Raw genomic sequence first — 18,458 nt, forward strand, 5'->3', positions numbered from 1 at the left:
AACTGATATAAGATACATCGAGAAAAATTCAGATAAATTGAATTTCCAATACTGATTTATGAACTCTCACTCACCGTGATATTTTAGATATTTGACTTTAGATATTTTTCCACAACTTGATAGGCTGAATAACAAAACAAAAACTGCATCAAGGTATAAACTATTACTCACCAAAACAATACCTTTTAGCTGCTCAAGAATAATTGTTACTTCTTCCTGAAGAAGCCAGTCAAATTCTTTCTGCTAGATAAAACAAATTATTCTTCAATTTCATGAAATAGGAACAATTCAAATATAAGTTAAGATTACAATGACAACAATCTGCTTAATCGACGTCTTAATACTACACTTGATGTATTTAAAATTATTGTTGATAATTAAATGGTTAATTTTTTTTTTACAAAAAAAAAAAAACCTTGGAAGTCAGATTACTTATCCAATTATCCACAATAATTGATTGCTTACACCGACAAAAAAATGGATGAACCTGGATAAATAAGCTTTATTATAAACTAAAATGGTATACACATACAGACTCTGCATTTAGTGGGTAATAAAAAATAAGAAAAATCGAACCAAGCCACAAGCATAAAACCTGTTACAAAGGCAATTATACTATCAAACAGTATACATTGGTTGTGTCATAGCATTAGCATTAGAAGAGACATGAAAGCAAGAAAGCAAGCTTATGCAGCATCAGCCAAAAAAAAAAAAAAAAAACACTTCCACTTCATCCCTCCTGTCCAGCTGAGCCTTAAATTTATTTAGGCTATCAATTTCCACAACAAGGGATGGAAGTCTGTTCCACCAACCAACTACCTGCTGGCTAAAGGCAAATTTCTACACATCTATCCTACATCTGTCTTTCCTCAATTAGAATTTATGCCCTCTCAGGTGATTATTCTGAGCAAGAGGAAGAATTCCATCAGCATTGAGCATGCTCAAACCATTCAAGGCTTTATACACCTCTATCAGATCACCTCACTGGTGCCTAGTCTCCAGACACTGTAATTTGCAAAACTTAAGCCTTTCTTCGTAAGAGCAACCCTTTGTTCCATTCACTAATCTTGTTGCCCTTCTCTGTACTCGTTCCAGCAGCTCTACATCCTTCTTAAAATGAGGCCTCCAGACCTGTATACAGTACTCAAGGTGTGGCTTGACCGTTGCCTTATACAAGGGAATAATCACCTCCTTATCCCTGCTAGAAAAATTCCTGTATATCATTGACAAGACACCATGAGCTACTCTTGCAGCCCATCTGCACTGCTCAGAGAACTTCATATCTGCCTGCACAATTACCCCCAAGTCCCTTTCATTCTCTACCACTGTCAGTGTAGTACCACAGAGTTGATACGTTGCTCTGAGGTTGCTATTTCCCATATGTAGTACTTTACATTTGTCACAATGTTAAACTTCATTGACAAATGAAGTTTAACATTCTGTCATATACATTCTGCCCTTAGGAAAACAAGATACCATCAAATGTGGTGCAAAAAAGCAAGCTTATAAAGCATCAGACAAAAAAAAAAAAAAAAAATTCCCACACCTATAACCCTCTCCAACAGTTTGTCTAATTCTTCCTTGAATATTTATTCAAACCATCCAATTCCACAACAACAGATGGGAGTTTGTTCAACAATCAACCACTCACTTCAGTGGTTGTAGAATAGATATGCATTAGTTTGCCTTCAGGCAAACTTCCACACATCTATTCTACAACCATCCTTCCTCAATGTGAATTTATGACCCCTTGTATATATGTAGTGTGAGCAAAAAACCTCCAGACCTGTATGCAGTACTCAAGATGCGGCCTGACCATTACTTCATGCAGCAGAATAATCACCTCCTTATCCCTACTAGCAAAGTTCCTGCATATCATTGACGATACATTATGAACTGTCATGGCAGCCTGTCTGCACTGATCACAGAACTTCATATCTGACTGCACAATTACCCCAGGTCTTTTACATTTTCCACTACCACGAGTGTAGTACCACACAGTTGGTACATTAATCTGGGATTACTGCTGCCCATATGCAGTACCTTGCATTTTTTTAATGTTAAACTGCACTTGCCATTATTTTTCGGCTCATCTGCTTAATTTTTCTAGATCTTGTTGCAGTAGCTTACCCTGGTTATTGCCATTGACCGACCACCTTACCAACCTTTTTCATTATCTGCAAACTTCAACAATAAGCTTGCTATACCTTCATCAATATCATTAATACAGAAAAACAACTCGCCCAGCACTTTAGGGTTTGGGTTTTTTGGTTTTATTGGCGCATCAGCTACTAAGGCTATAATGCGCCAAGACCACCCAGCACTTTAAAGGACTCTACTAAAAACATTAGTTCATGAAGAGCAGTGTCCACTGATAACCACTCTGTCTTCTTCCACTCAATCATTCCTTTATCCATAGCAGTAACTTGCCCTTAATGCCAAACTGCTCCAATTTATACAGTAATCTTTTAGGTACAACAGTATGAAAAGCTTTCCTGAAATCCAAGTATATGGTATCAAAATTATTTTTTGCATCCAGTTCCTTTGTTACTGCATTTAGCATCAAATCAAAGAACAAGTATAAGTAGGGTCTCATGATTACTACCTTGTTTGAGATGGGGGAGATCTGTTCAATGTGTCATATACTCTTTGACTACAATGTGTATGATGGTCATTTCTTTGTCTTTCAATAAGAAATACCTATATATCCAAAAAGATTTCTGCACGTACACACATAGGAATAATGCAGGACCTCCACGACTACTAACTTCAGTTGTGGTAGTGATGGTGGTGGTTTATAGCACATCAACATCTTAAGCCATACGTGGCAGTGTATTTATGACTGTACAAGTGTGTAAACAGGCTAATCTGCATATTCTGCACTCCAAAAAACCTAGCGTAACTCAGTGGTTTGTTTGTTATTTGGTTTTTAGGAGCATTAGCAACTAAGGCCATATTGCTCCGGGAATATGCAGTGGTCATTCCCTGACCTTTCCGCATCCTCCATATTTGGTGGTGACGGGCTCAAACCCCGGTCTAATCAAGACTCGTTGTTGTTGTTGTTGTTGTTATTTGGTTTTTAGGAGCATTAGCAACTAAGGCCATATTGCTCCGGGAATATGCGGTGGTCATTCCCTGACCTTTCCGCATCCTCCGTATTTGGTGGTGACGGGCTCGAACCCCGGTCTAATCAAGAAGGGTGGGCTACGCACTGCTGCTCCTTCCCACCTGGCTACGGAGGTGCCACTCAGAGTGGACAAAACCCTACTCCATCTGCTGAGATCAGCTAGCTAAACCCCAAATGAACAGACTATTGAAGATGTTGTTGAGAATTCCTCTAATTTTCTCTAATAATATTCAAATCCAGACTCCTCCAAATGAGTGAAACTAACTAACAAAAGGCTCCGCTAACTCCATTAATATTCTAGTGATATGACTCATGTACAGTGGATGTTAGTGGGTTCTGTTTGTTTGTTTGTTTGTTTGTTATTTGGTTTTTAGGGGCATTAGCAACTAAGGCCATATTGCTCTGGGGATGTGCGGTGGTCATTCCCTGACCTTTCCGCATCCTCTGTATTTGGTGGTGACGAGCTCGAACCCCGGTCTAATCAAGAAGCGTGTGCTACGCACTGCTGATCCTTCCCACCTGGATACGGAGGTGCCTAGTGGGTTCTGATGTCAGATGGCCTTTCTGATATCTCCATTCTTTATTCTAGGGGGAGGGTTCTCAAAGTGGTGCCCACTGATACATTTAAAGGGGCCCATAAGGGTGGTGAGCCATAGTCGAGGTGAATTATCACACACTTTTAGTTTAACAATACTAGGCTTGTACAGAGATGATCTATAAATCTATTTCAGTTCAATTACTGCTATTATTTAGTATATTCTTTATGCATTTTTAAAAATATTCAATTTTGTGTGTTCTTATGGTTATACTCACCTGCCTGTTTTAGAATTCCTCTAATATGTTAAAGAGGTTGTTGAGAATTCCTCCAATTTTCTCTAATGATATTCAGATCCTGCCTGTTTTAGAATTCTTCTGATATGTTTTGAACCCAGTAGCAATAAAAGTCTGAGAGATGCTGTTTTACATGAATGAAATCTGGTAACTGTGGAGGCCGCTGAGGAAGAACTCCCCATTATGTTCCTTGAACAGGTAAAACAAAATTTAAGCATGGTGCATTATCCTGCTGAAGTAACCATCAGATGAGAGGTAGGAAGTCAATATGATAGGGTGCACCTGGTCCACAATAATGTTTAACTACTCTACAATTCTATATTTAGTTGGTAAATGGGAATCAATGGGCTCATGGCCTCCCAGAAAAATGCACATTAGGCCACTACAATGACCTTACCATACTGCACTGTTGTACTCTTGCATGACAGGTCCATGGCTTCGTGTTGTTAACTATAACCTAACCCCACCATAAAGACAATTGTTTTAAGGCAGTGGTTCCCAAACTACTGAGATCTACAGACACTTTCAAATATCAAAAAGTTCACAGACCCCTTCAAATATCAAAAAACATTTGTGGATCCCTATGCATATTATATGCATGTGTGTGTGTGTGTGTATATATATATATATATATATAGCTGACCACTGTTTTGAGGACCCCAGGTTGGAAAATGCTGTTTTAAGGGACTGATCACATCAAAAGACCCTTTACAGTCCACTGGTATTTCAGCTTCATGCTCAAGTCTTCTGTTTGGTCAACATCAGTACTGGGTACCAGCGGACCTCATTTAATTGAACTGTTTTATTCAGGAAATACTAATCATTAAGATAATTACTAACTAGAGTTTCACTAATTAGTTCAGGGACTAGTGATACTTGATTGAACTAGGTTATTTTCCACATGTCATCTCTGTTAGCCCATACAATCTTGGAATTTTTCCACCCTATCCAGATACCAATTACTAGTTTTTAACCAAACTTTATGGACTGATTGGTGGGTTTTTTAACTGTCTGCCATTCCTTGAATACTACTGTTACTGTTTTTGTTGCACACCCTGCCATTTTGGCTGTTGCTGAAATACTAGAAACCACCTTATTGACAGCTACACGCATCCTGTGTTTGAAGATGAAGTCCCCTTGATTGCCCATTCTGTCAAATGCAGTGTCTTCTCCACAACTGCTGGAGATATTCCATATTGTCTGAGATATATAACCCAAAACACATTTCACAATCACATGATGTATCAATCCATTTACAAGACCTTGTAGTGCACCTAAAGTAAACAGTACATGCATAGTATGTTTTTTTTTAATCACATTTTAGCACTTTATTTGAATATTTTAATCAGATATTAATTTTATCAGTTTTTATGAATGCCATTTCATAAAAAAAATGACACTGGTACATAAATTCCAGCGTCATCTGTTTTTGTCCATGTCAGCAAGAATTATTGCGTATTTGTGGTTTGTTGTGCTCAATAGTTAAAATTAAGTGTGTGTATTGTTGCAGTCTTAAAAGAAAGAGCACTATAAAAATTTAATTCAATTTATATGACTGATTTACAAAATGGCAACGTTCCATTTGATAAACGACCATTGTTGTTTATCACAAAAAAAACACAGTTTGTATAGCCTTTATTGTGTATTATGCTGTAGCCATTATCAAATTCCACTACAGGATGAAAGCCTCCTCAATGATTCATGTAAGGAAATGGACCCTAATCTGCCACACTGATCCAATGTGGGTTGGCAGATAAACTGTATTTAGCAGTCAGGGGCTTGAACCCCAATCTACTCAAAGAGCATGTGCTAGTGCACTCCCACTCCTGACCACTCGGCTACGGAGGCCTCCTGTACAAGTGGCAAATTTGCAAACTGCATGAGCTAAAAACTGCAATCATTAGCTGTAACAAACAAAAAAAAAATACAACTAGTGTATTTTTTTTATATATATATGCTTACGTTATTTTCTACCCATAAATGAAAAGGACTTCTGGGATACGATGTGCATGAAGTTAATTTTTTTCTTTTTTTTTATGAAAACCCAAAACATGAGAGGTATTAGAACCTATAGTACTTAGTACCGTGCTTGGGTTGGAGGTTGAGAAGATGAAAGAAGATATTTGTTAACATTAGCCTTGAACTTCTGTAGACTGTAATTTTCAGAAAAAAAGTATGAAGGAAGGTTGTTCCAGAAAACGGCAGTTCAATGAATAAACAAGGAAGATGAAAAGTTGGTTCTGTGAGTTTGAAGTTGGACAGTAAATGGATGTTGGCTGGTGGCAGCACGTGTTTGGACTGTTTTGAAAGAGAGAATAGGAATTATAAAAGCCAATTCAGAAGAACAGTGCCCATGGAAGTAGCTATAGAAAAGGCATGCAACAGAAACGGTATGTCTATGAGACAAGAGAGTGGAGAGACTGTTAGAGAGGAGTCATTAATTAACCTTACTGCCCTCTTCTGAATGGAATCTAGAAACCTGAGAGAGCTTTTGGGGACATCGCCTCAGATGTGGGAAAAATATTCCACAGTAGGGTGGATTTGCGATTTGTACAGAGCGAACAGCTGTTTGGAAGAAAAGTAATGGTGAGAGCGAAAGAGAAAACCAAGTTTTTTAGATGCAGAGGAAGCAATATTTGTAATGTGCTTGTGCCAAGAGAGATTTCAGAGAATGATACTCTGATTTCATCTTGCCTAGAAATCAGAGTGTCACCAAAGATAAGCATAGGAGCAGAAGAATCTTTTTTGTGAGATATAAGACAAGAATGAGTTTTAGAAGGATTGAAATCAACTAAGTTGTCTTTGCCCCACTGGAGAATTACCTGGAGATCGGCATTTAAGGAATTGGTAGCGGATATTCGAGAAGTTGAAGCTGATTGAGCAGGGCAAGGTTTCTCAAAATGGAAAGTTGAATGCAATGTGCTATCATTGGCAAAACTATGGATAGGATTTCAGGTTAATGGAAGGTCATTAATATACAAGAGGAAAAGAGTGGGGGAAAGAACTGAACCTTGGAGGCCACCAGCATTACTGGAGAAGTTAGAAGACAGAGAACCGTCTACCATCACTCTCATTCAGTGAGCGATCAGAGACAAAAACTGGATAACCAATTACAAAAAACAGTTGGCAAACCATAAGATGGAAGCTTGTCTAGAAGACCTTTATGCCAAAATGGAAAGCCTTTGAGATGTCAAGAGCAATTGCTTGTATTTCACCAAACTTTTCCATTGAATTTGTCCATAAATGGGTAATTAAGCGAATTAAAACAATATTATAATAAAAAAAATTGCACTACCGAATATGTCTGTTTTAAGTAGTAAAAATCTAATACTGCATTCAAAATAACGAATATGCAACTATTAATCTTTGAGAACAACCAATCTTAATCCAATCAATCTCTGTAACAACCAACCTGGTGTAATCCAGTGTTTATCACCCTCATTTATAAGAGAATGCAATAATGAAGGTAACTTTCTGTTACTTTTAAAAGAGGCACTGAATAATCTCATTGCTTAACCTGATGCCACATATAAAAAGTCATACACACACAAGTGTGAAAATTTTTGATCCTATTTGAGACATTTCCCAAACTTTAACCCTTGAACAGACAGGCCTGATGTATTTCATGCACCAAAAATAAAATTAAATTAAAATCATATATTTATTACAATGATAACCACCAAATGAACTTAATATTCCTTCATTATAAGTTTGTCTTTTGATTTGCATCACTGTTAGAAGTGCAGTCACAAAAAAAAAGAAATCAGAAAAAGTTATGTAAGTAGGCATGTGCCAGCAACAGCACAAGACAGAGAACAAATGCCATGCCTTGTGCTGTGTCAAACAATTTCTGAAGAAAAAAAAAAATGCACAAGTAGGAGTCACCCAAACACTATTATAAATGGCGACCAGAAACAATCTTATTTATAAACAAAAACCATCAATTTTGTACGAAAGAACACAAAAAATTATAATAGAGGAATTAACAACTTGCAATATTTCTATAACACTACACATTAGGAAAATCCATATACAAACACCATCAAGTAATAAACGTCCTTCAGTTTCTGTATTGACTTATAATAAAAAAGGGCTAATTCTTATCAAAGTACACCCAATCGTATACACTATCAAGAAGTATCACAGAACTCATTGCATATGAATTCCAGGGTAAAAGTTGTGTGCTTCCCTCTCAACTAATAATAATGGAGGAACAAAATCTATCTTAGAACCTCAATCCGCTATTATAAATGACCCACTGAGCTGCTTTGATTTCTAAAACCATTCAGCTCATCTAACTGCAACACAATGTGTTTCAAAAAAAAAAAAGTCAATGATTTCTCTATTAAAAATCCAGAAACTTCTAAGAAATCTGAGAGTTTTCAAGAATGCCTACAAGCTATGACACAACACAAGGGAAAGAAGCCACGACTACAACTTTCTTCGGTGTGCTCCACTTTTTGAAATTTAATTGAATAAGATAGATTTAAATGACCTTAATTAATCAAACAGCAAAAAAAGAAAAGACTCATAAGGCTCATTCTTTTGTTCCACAAGCAATAACCAATATCCTGAAAAGTGTCAAACCAATTTCTTACACTAAGACTGCATCAGCAGATGTTCTACCTTGTCAAACCATTTCAGAAAAGAAAATGACTTAGTAAAATCTGGAGATCATTTTTTGAATTTAAGAACTTATAAAATATTGGTGTTTTTTCTAATGTAATATTATATTACTAACATAAAATGTCTGTTATATTAACAATGATGGCATTCACATTATGCTTCAAACAGATGACCAAACACTTTCCTCCCATTCATTTTTTGAGCTGAGTCAAGTTTACTTCATTGCTTTTAAGAGTAAATCTGTTCAAATATCAATTAATTATATAAAAGCACAGCCACTTTTCATCTCATCAACTATTTGATGGAGTCAAGCACATTACATAAAAAATTTTCTATGCAGTAAATAGAAAATTTTTTATGCAATATATAATATATATATATATATATATATATATATATATATATATAATAATAAAATAACACTATTATACCAAACACGTTTATTAAACTCATATATAATGCAAGTTCAATACTACACTAATTTGTTAACAGGAAGGTGATGTTTCAGGATTCTTTCCAAACCCCATCTTCAGAACTGTACTTCTTACTTCCTGCACTGTAATACAAACAACAAAATATTTCAATGCATATATGCCACCATTCCTCAGACATTTAACACCCATTCTGAAAAGTATTGGTTAGAGTTTCTGATGGCCTTTCCACATGAATCTGAGTGAGCTGTTCTCAAGCAGAGGCTCCCCTGAATTATTATAAGGAAAGACATATTTTTTTTTAATCTTACTATAAGAAGCATGCACTTATTCCTCCCTGAACACACAGACTACAAATCTGTACTTGCAGGCATTGAAGACACTGGAAAAACCACCCATCTGCATAATGGGAAGTTAAGAGCCAGCCCTAAGGAAGAATACTTGCAATGAGTAAATAAATGACTGTCATTCATTAAAAAAAAAAAAACCTCTATTTCTAATATCTTTTACCACATCCACTGACCTCTAACTCCAAAATTTTTCTCCATTAAAGTTAATCCATATTAACATATTAGTAACCACATAGGGGTCATTCACATAGATGCAATTTGTGGTACCATTCAAGAGAAAGACACCTGTTCCTATCATTCCATTAAAAATTAGTAAAATACTAAAATCAATCCCATGCAATTATGAGTTCTAGAATGAGTAGCAAAGAGTTAAAAACTTCAAAAAGATTCTAATAAATCTCAAATCTCAAGAAAATCTGCAACAATAAATGCCCACTGGCATGTGGGAGTCAAAAAGACTTCTATTCCAATGAGTTTTTGGAGGAGCAACCATGGATTAGAAAATATACTAAAAGATATTTTAGTTTGTAAGTACATATTTTTAGTTTAAGTTTTTATTGCTTTTTCACATCCATCAGTCTCCGTGTTATCCTAATTTTATTGTCACATGATGTCTATTCCCACCAGGCTCATTACTGCATAGATATGCTCTTAATAATAAAAATATAACCATAACTCAGTTGAGTCTTGGCACAAAGTAAATAGGAAGAAAGTGCCAAGCCATCAGTATGGAGCATAGTGTTAATGAACATCATATTAAAACTTATGAAGTGCAGTTAACAAAATGTTGCACTGGTAAAAATAAGTATATGAATGAGTAGTTTACTGGATAAGAAAGACATTTTATAAGAAAAAAGGAAAATTAAAAAGCACAAAGTGTCAAGTTCAGTCCAGTTATTTTTCTTAATAAGATCTGGGTTTACAAAACAAAAAAAAAAAAAGTTAAAAAGATACTGCTTGATGAACCTTGAATTTTTTTACTTAATCACTATACCATTCTTACTGCTTCTAGAAACATCATTCGTTTTCCAAATTACACAAAAATACTGCAAAGAAATATCTAGAAGAAATGCTGAGCTTTCCAAAGTTAAATACCAATCAGAACTATTCAAACACGAAATCCAATTGAAAGCTACATTCCAAATGTAGTTCATTCAGAACTAATTGAATACTCGATCCAGTTGCAAGCTACATAGGGTAGCCAGTTCCAGCCTTCCTTAGCCCCAAAAAATGCTCATGTTTCAGGTAGATGGATGACACAAAGTGCTAAAAGCATTCCACAGGGATGCTGTCTCATCCAGACTCAATTATATCCCATAGTTTCCTCATAATGTATGGCAGCACTGCTTGTTCAACCTGATCACAATGATGTTTAATCAGGTTGAGATCCAGTGACTGAGCAGGCAAATACAGTAAAGTCAATCTCATTTTCCTGGAACCATTCCCAAATGATCCAGGCTTTGCACAGGACATTATCCTGATGGAAGTAACCAATACCAGGCTTGGTCATTTGACTGTAGCCAGTCTGTTAGACTACATAATACTTTTCACCCTCTTACATCAACAAGCTGTCTCCTGCCATTAGTTGGCTGTTTCTGATTGTTGAATGGACCATTCCCAAGCACATTCTTAATATCATTATGCAAGGATTCCCAGTGAGGTGGCTGTCAGTGATCCTTGCACTAGCATGTCTGGTATTAACTATCATACCGCACTCAAAGTCACTTAGGTCACACTGCTAGTCTGTTCTCTTGCTGAATTGTAAACAAATACACTAAATCCTCAGTATATATCTATCTACCTACTGTCTCTGATGGTACACATCATTCAAGGAATCGACCACTCCATCAGAAACCTACTGTCTCTGATGGAGTGGTCAATTCCTTGAATGATGAGGTGTACCTGATAAACTGGTAACACAGTGCAATTATTCCATTCTTACATATGTAACTATTGCATATGGATCCAGTGGATCTTACATTACAGTTGGTTGCACATGTTCAATCCAACTGTAATAAATCGTGATGTCACAAATTACTGCAACGATGACTTTTGAAGAGGTGCGTATATACGATGTGCCATTTGAATTATTGTTCCTGTGATACCAGGTATTATTAAAACAGCACCAACATACCAAATCTGGACCTTATCCATTTATACGCACTCACACATACACTCTGTGATCACCGAATTGTGACCACCTATCTAATACTGTGTTGGTCCACTGTTTGCATGAATAACAGCCTCTATTCAGCTAGACAGTGATTCTGCTAGATGTCTGAAGACATAAGGATCTGCAGGCATGCTGCCTGAAAGGCATTCCACAGTGTCAGAACACTGTGATGTTGCATGTCCAGATCTGTCCACATTCTTGTCCAGATCTGTCCACACCTCACTTCCCATTCCAAAATATTCCATAGGTGTTCGACTGGATTAAGGTTGGGCGAATTTGGAGGCCAATCACTGTGTTCCTTGAGCCACTCGTGCATAGTGTGGGTCTGATGACATAGCACATCATCATCTTGGAAGACCCCATTTCTGTCCAGAAAAAACTGCAACATGGCTGGGTGCACACGTTTTAATTTTTCCTAAGAGCTGTCGGTAGAACTGGCAAGTGAAAGGTTGGTCAATACAAACCAGCAGTCCTAGCTCTTGCCAACAAAACATACTCCATATTAAACAGCCACCACCTGCCTGGATAGTGGGCACCATGAATGATTGGTCTACAAACTCATGTTTCTTGCACCACCCATGAAGGTGTCCATAAGCATGTTGCACCCAGTATTTGGACTCACCAGCACACTTGTTTCCAGCTCACCATGAACATCCACCTTGTGTAATCTGTTACAGTTCTGTCATCAGGAGGTGGTTTTACCTGTTCGACACCATTTTTCGTACACCTTAACCATACTGGGCCATGAACAACTGACAAGACATGCCATTTCCAATATGAATGCATCCAACGCACAGGGTCCCGCAATCATGACCTTTTGAAATTCTGTGATATCTTTACTATGTCTCATAACTGCTACTTTCTCACTTTGACTTGCATAATCAAATGCAAATCAAATGCCACTGTTCTGGCATATAAAGCTGTTCAGCTTTTTATACTGCAAGCTATGTGGCACAGTCCCTTACAGATGGGGTGGCCACAATTCAGTGATCACTGAGAGTGTGATCACATAATAGTAAATTAAGATTAGCAGCATCTGAACGCACCAAGGCCAAAACGTGTGAAATAGCACAAATATATATTAAAAATACACATCACAAATATATATATATATACACTCAAATGTGAGTAGTAGTGGTATTAGAAGTACCGTTTTTTAGCATATCAGCAATGTGTGTGTATATATATATATATATATACATACAGAGTGTGTGTGTGTGTGTGTGTGTGTGTGTGTGTGTGTGTGTGTGTGTGTGTGTGTGTGTGTGTGTGTGTGTGTGTTTCTTTTTTTATGTAAACCCCAAACACGAGACGTATTAGAACCTATAGTACTTAGTACCATGCTTGGGTTGGAGGTTGAGAAGATGAAAGAAGATATTTGTTGACATTAGACTTGAACTTCTGTAGACTGTAATTTTCAGGAAATATGTATGAAGGAAGATTGTTCCAGAAAACGGCAGTTCAATGAATAAACAAGAAAGATGAAAAGTTGGTTCTGTGAGTTTGAAACTGGACAGTAAATGGATGTTGGCTGGTGGCGGCACGTATTTGGAATATTTTGAAAGAGAGAGCAGGAATTATAAAAGCCAATTCAGAAGAACAGTGCCCATGGAAATATCTGTAGAAAAGGCATGCAACAGAAACAGTACGTCTATGAGACAGCGAGTTGGGGGAGACTGTTAGAGAGGAGACTGTTAATTAATGACTGTTAACAGTCATTAATTAACCTTACTGCCCTCTTCTGAATGGAATCAAGAAACCTGAGAGGTTTTGGGGACACCGCCCCAGATGTGGGAACAATATTCCACGGTAGAGCGGATTTGCGATTTATACAGAGTGAACAGCTTTTTGGAAGAAAAGTAACGCTGAGAGCGAAAGAGAAAAGCAAGTTTATTAGATGCAGAGGAAGCAATATTTGTAATGTGCTTGTGCCAAGAGAGATTAGAAGTCAGGGTAATCCCCAAAAGAGATATATCATTCTGCCTAGAAATTGGAGTGTCACCAAAGATAAGCATAGTAGCAGAAGAATCCTTTTTGTGAGATATAAGACAAGAATGAGTTTTAGAAGGATTGAAATCAACTAAGTAGTCTTCGCCCCACTGAGGAATTACCTGGAGATCGGCATTTAAGAAACTGGTAGCAGATTTTCGAGAAGTTGAAGCTGATTGAGCAGGGCAAGGTTTCTCAAAATAAAAGTGGAATGCAATGTGCTATCATCGGCAAAACTATGGATAGGATTTCCAGTCAATGGAAGAAAGTCATTAATATACAAGAGGAAAAGAGAGGGGGAATGAACTGAACCTTGGGGGCCACCAGCATTAGTGGGGAAGTTAGAAGGCAGAGAGCCATCTACCATCACCCTCACTGAGCGATCAGAGAGAAACTGGATAACCAATTATAAAAAACAGTTGGCAAACCATAAGATGGAAGCTTGTTTAGAAGACCTTTATGCCAAACATGATCAAAAGCCTTTGAGATGTCAAGAGCAACTGCTTGTATTTCACCAAACTATTCCATTGAATTACTCCATAAATAGGTAACATAAGCCAGAATATCACCAGTGGATCGATACTGACGGAATCTATACTGGCGATCGTTTCTAGGTAGTTTAAGAGTAGGCAGTTAGTTGATTTCTCCATTACTTTACAAAGAGTAGAAGTAATTGTAATGGGACGATAATTGGATGGGAGAGATTTGTCACCATTTTTAGGAACTGGCTAGATATGAGCAAATTTATGTACACCCCTGCTATGCACACAAATGGTTTGTCCCACAACATTGCAAGTCACATGACCACAGTTGTGGATAAAAATGCAGCAGAACAACCTTTCTAGTATCAGTTAAGCATACAAACCATAGCAAGAATGGTGAAAGGGAGTGATCTAAAACGGACTTTGAACGTGGCATGGTAGTAGGTGCACAACGTGCTGGATAAAGCATCTCTGAAACGACAGTTCTCCTGAGCTTTTCACGCACTACAGTTTCAAGGATGTATCGAAAATGGTGCAATGAACAGAAAACATCCTCTCAACGGCACTCCTGTGGAAGAAAATCGCTTGTTGATGAGAGAGGTCAGAGGAGGATGGCTAGAATTGTGCAAGCAAACAGACGGGCCACAATGTCGCACATCATGTCAGAATACAACCTCGGTGCGCAGAATTAAATATTGCAACGAACCACGTGACACACTGCGTGATACACTCATTATGGTAGTGGTACTGTTGACACACTCATTTCTACATGGTACTCCATTCCTGCACGTTTTCTGCATCTTGTTCAATCCTTGCCTAGACGAATTCAGGCTGTTTCAAAGGCTAAAGGAGGCCCAACACACTACTGGGTAGGTATACCTAATAAAGTGGCAGCTCAGTGTATGTGCGTTAGAGAGAAAAAGAGAGAGGAGGGATCAAACAAAATTTGACACTTTCATTTATCACACCAGTGATAAATATACCATAATAACAACCATAGTCACTGTTACACTCTATGCAAGAGGTGAAATGAGGTTGCATCACTATGGTAGATAATACAGTTCATATAAATTCTCCATCTACTGAGACAAACTGAAAGCAAAATAACAATCTGGAATATAACATTTTGATGAGATTGTAATTTATATGAAGAAAAGAATATTAAAAGTCTTGCATTTCATTGAAAATAAAAATTATCAGATGTGTTTAGATGCATAACAAACTTTTGCACCTGTTAACATGGCATTCACAATGTGGAAGTACATTCAATACATTCAGTAAAGGTACTAAGTTATTCATCAAATAAAAGTAACTAGTAACATGTATGCCAAATTTAAAGTTGAAAGTACTGGACAGTCAATAAATGCCACTGTGTGTGGTGTGAACAAATTGGTCAAGGTTTCTATTTTGAGCATCCAGAGAGTTAAAACCAAAATAACAACCACTGTAATGTTAATTTCAGTGCACAGTACCACTACCATAACTATGAAAAAGTGGTATGCTAGTGGTACTACCATAACACAATGAAAAAATAAGTGTTTTTTTATGTTTATTATTGTTTTTATTTTTTTATTACTGATTTGTGTTTACTTTGTATTCATAACCAATGCTGTAAATTATTAAATGTTACATAGCATAGTTTTTGTTTGTTGGTTCTTTAAGGAGCATTAGCAACTAAGGCCATATTGCTCCGGGATATGCGGTGGTCATTCCCTGACCTTTCCGCATCCTCCGTATTTGGTAGTGACGGGCTCGAACCCCGGTTTAATCAAGAAGCGTGTGCTACGCACTTCTGCTCCTTCCCACCTGGCTACGGAGGCGCCACATAGCATAGTCATATTAGTAACAGCTAAAAGCAACATGCCCCTCTAAAAATCACAGCATAGATATAGCAAATAATTGACATATGTGCAACATTGTTTTAGAACTCTACATTCATTTGAAGGATGAAAGTTTGCTCCAGTTTCTAGTCTTGTGTACTTTCGTTAATGTTTATTTGAAATGAATAAGGTATTTTGTTAAAATAGTAATTAAGGCCTTTTCACTGATTTCATGATAATAAAATTAAAATTAAATGATCAGATAGATCTCTACTTGATTTAAAATTTGTGAGAGTGCAATGTTCTAATGGAAAAAAATAATTTTTATTTTTTATTTTGGCACTACCTGTCAAAATCACCAACAGCTACTACTGCAGGTGAGGATGGGCATTAAATTTTAAAATAGAATATTAATATCTAAAATTGGTGTTACCTTAACATTAGTTCATTATTTAAATCATGTTACTGTGTCAGCAAGGTTACAATAAATTAAGTTTTTTGTGTGTGTGTGCTGATTTTTCCCATTAAGTTCCAGTTTTAACTGGAACTTAATGGGAAAAATGGACCCAGGCCTGGCTTTAAAAAGATCATGTGAGTGTTCTTTTCACAAAAAAAAGATCATGTGAGTGTTCTTTTCATGCATGCAGAAGGATCATGCTTTGAGAGTAATCTTAGGGTGAAAAGCAATTACCTTCCCCTAGATTCAACCTTGTTTAAAAAAAAAAAGAGGAAAAAGATGAAAAAAAAGCTATAATAATAATAAATGCACAAAATAATAATGGGTAATTCTACATCCGGTATCCTAGGAAAACTACTGATATCATTGTCATATCATACTACCACCAAACCATGTTTTACAACAGCTATTTTCCCTGGCCCCTGTAAAAAATTAAGTGGTTAGATGCACAAGTTGAACTCACATTTCCTCAAATGTATTTCTAGAGCAGTAAAACTGTATCACCAAAATCCAGTTTGTTTGTTTGTTGCTTTTTTTTGTTTTATTTTTATTTTGGATAAGCATTTTATTCTTCTAGCCTGCAAAAATTATTTTTTCTTAGTTTCAAATGATGGATAAATATTAAACAGATAACAAATGAAAAACATCAGGGTGATATGGTAAACATGCCACAAAAATGACATTAACATCAGCATATCATGGGCTCTGCTATAATCAAAATAAGTTTACTTCAGTATTACCATCAGAACACAAAAAAATGCAAGGTAATCACGTGAAAAAACATCATGAAATTTATATGCTCTGCATACTTGAAAGACCTTGGAGACGCCTACGAAAACACGCCTAAAAAAATTAAATAAAAATGATAAAAGCAGGCGCTCTCAATTCCTTTTTTTTCCCTCCCCATTCTTGCTAATTCCGAAATTAACGTTACATTCCACAGCAGGACAACAAATGAAAAGCATATAAAACGTGCATATCCCAGCTGTTTCCTACTTATAAAAAACGAAAATTTAATACTCTTGCAAGTTCTCAATGGTAATAAATAATCGTTCGTACCAACACAACTACCTCTTCGTTAAATTGATCCGCCATTTTAAATCATGTGACTTTCCCAGGTTGTAACCATCCGTCAGAAACTTGCTCTGTGATCAATTTTGCCAGAAGCAGGTGCAAATATTTACGACAGATGAAACACAGTATTTCTTACATGTGGTTTTTTTTTTTCCCAAGTCGGGAAAAAAATAAAATAAACCAATGAAATACATACAATACTGAAAATCATGGTAGGTTATTCTACCACCATTCTAAGGTGAAGGGAGAGTATAGAGCACACGTTTTTATTTGTTCTTCCGATCATAGGGGTTAACATTTGCTTTTTAGTGGGAGAAAGAAAAAAATACTGCCTCATCTTCAGGGGTATCAAGAACTAACATGAGCCACGGAGCTTAAAGCTTAATAGCCTCCCCTTGTGTCTGTATATGTGTCTATGCGTCCACGTGTAGATATGGGGGTTTAAAAGCAGGAAATCAGTTCTAACATTTATTTATTTACTCTATTTGAAGTATACACAACTTACCCGGGAAACGGCAGAATACTTACGTGGTAGATATTTTGGTAGCTACTAACCACGTTCCGCGTGGTTAGTATCTACCCACGTTTCGAAACATGCTAGATAAAAAAAAAAAAAGTACTAACATAGGAACAACAAGTACCTAAACATGATTCATCGGACCAGACGACCTTCTTCCAATCACTCGAGGTCCAGTTTCGATGCTCACGTGCTTATTGCAGGCGCTGTCGCCGGTGAACCGTGGTTAGTATGGGCACTTGGAGCGGCCTGCGGCTACAGAGCCCCATTTTCAGCAGGGTTCGAAGTACTGTGTGTTGTGACACATTACTCCCGTCACCAGCATTCCAATTACCGGCGAGTTGCGCCACAATCGCCCTTCTGTTGCCACGTACCATCCGGGAGAGCCTTCGCTCACCTCAAGCATCGATGAGCCGTGGTTGTCCAACACCTCGCCGGCGGTTCGTGGGTTCCCCCACCCTCGGACCACTTTCGGTAGGTACTAACGATGGTCAACGGTGGTTAGTAATATGCTAGATAAAAAATAAGTACAGTACTAACATAGGAACACCAAGAGTACAGCAGAGTGGAATATAGGCAAT

The 18,458-nt window shown here is 37.1% G+C and overlaps 1 protein-coding gene across 1 annotated transcript in view; it reads right to left on the minus strand.

Annotated features, from left to right (window-relative positions):
* rogdi (rogdi atypical leucine zipper) overlaps positions 1-17,426 on the minus strand; it is a 129,958-nt gene extending 112,532 nt beyond the window's left edge. Inside the window, exons 1-2 of the mRNA XM_090373652.1 lie at positions 17,346-17,426; positions 172-240 (exon numbers count right to left, since the gene is read on the minus strand). Coding sequence (XP_090229778.1) covers positions 172-240; positions 17,346-17,381 — 105 coding nt within the window. The 5' untranslated portion in view covers positions 17,382-17,426. The remainder of the gene's footprint in view (positions 1-171; positions 241-17,345) is intronic.
* Between the last annotated feature and the right edge of the window lie 1,032 nt (positions 17,427-18,458).

Source organism: Mastigoproctus giganteus, chromosome 5 (genome assembly GCF_048544385.1).
Source record: "Mastigoproctus giganteus isolate SK-2022 chromosome 5, ASM4854438v1, whole genome shotgun sequence".
NCBI classification, from domain to species: Eukaryota; Metazoa; Arthropoda; class Arachnida; order Uropygi; family Thelyphonidae; genus Mastigoproctus; species Mastigoproctus giganteus.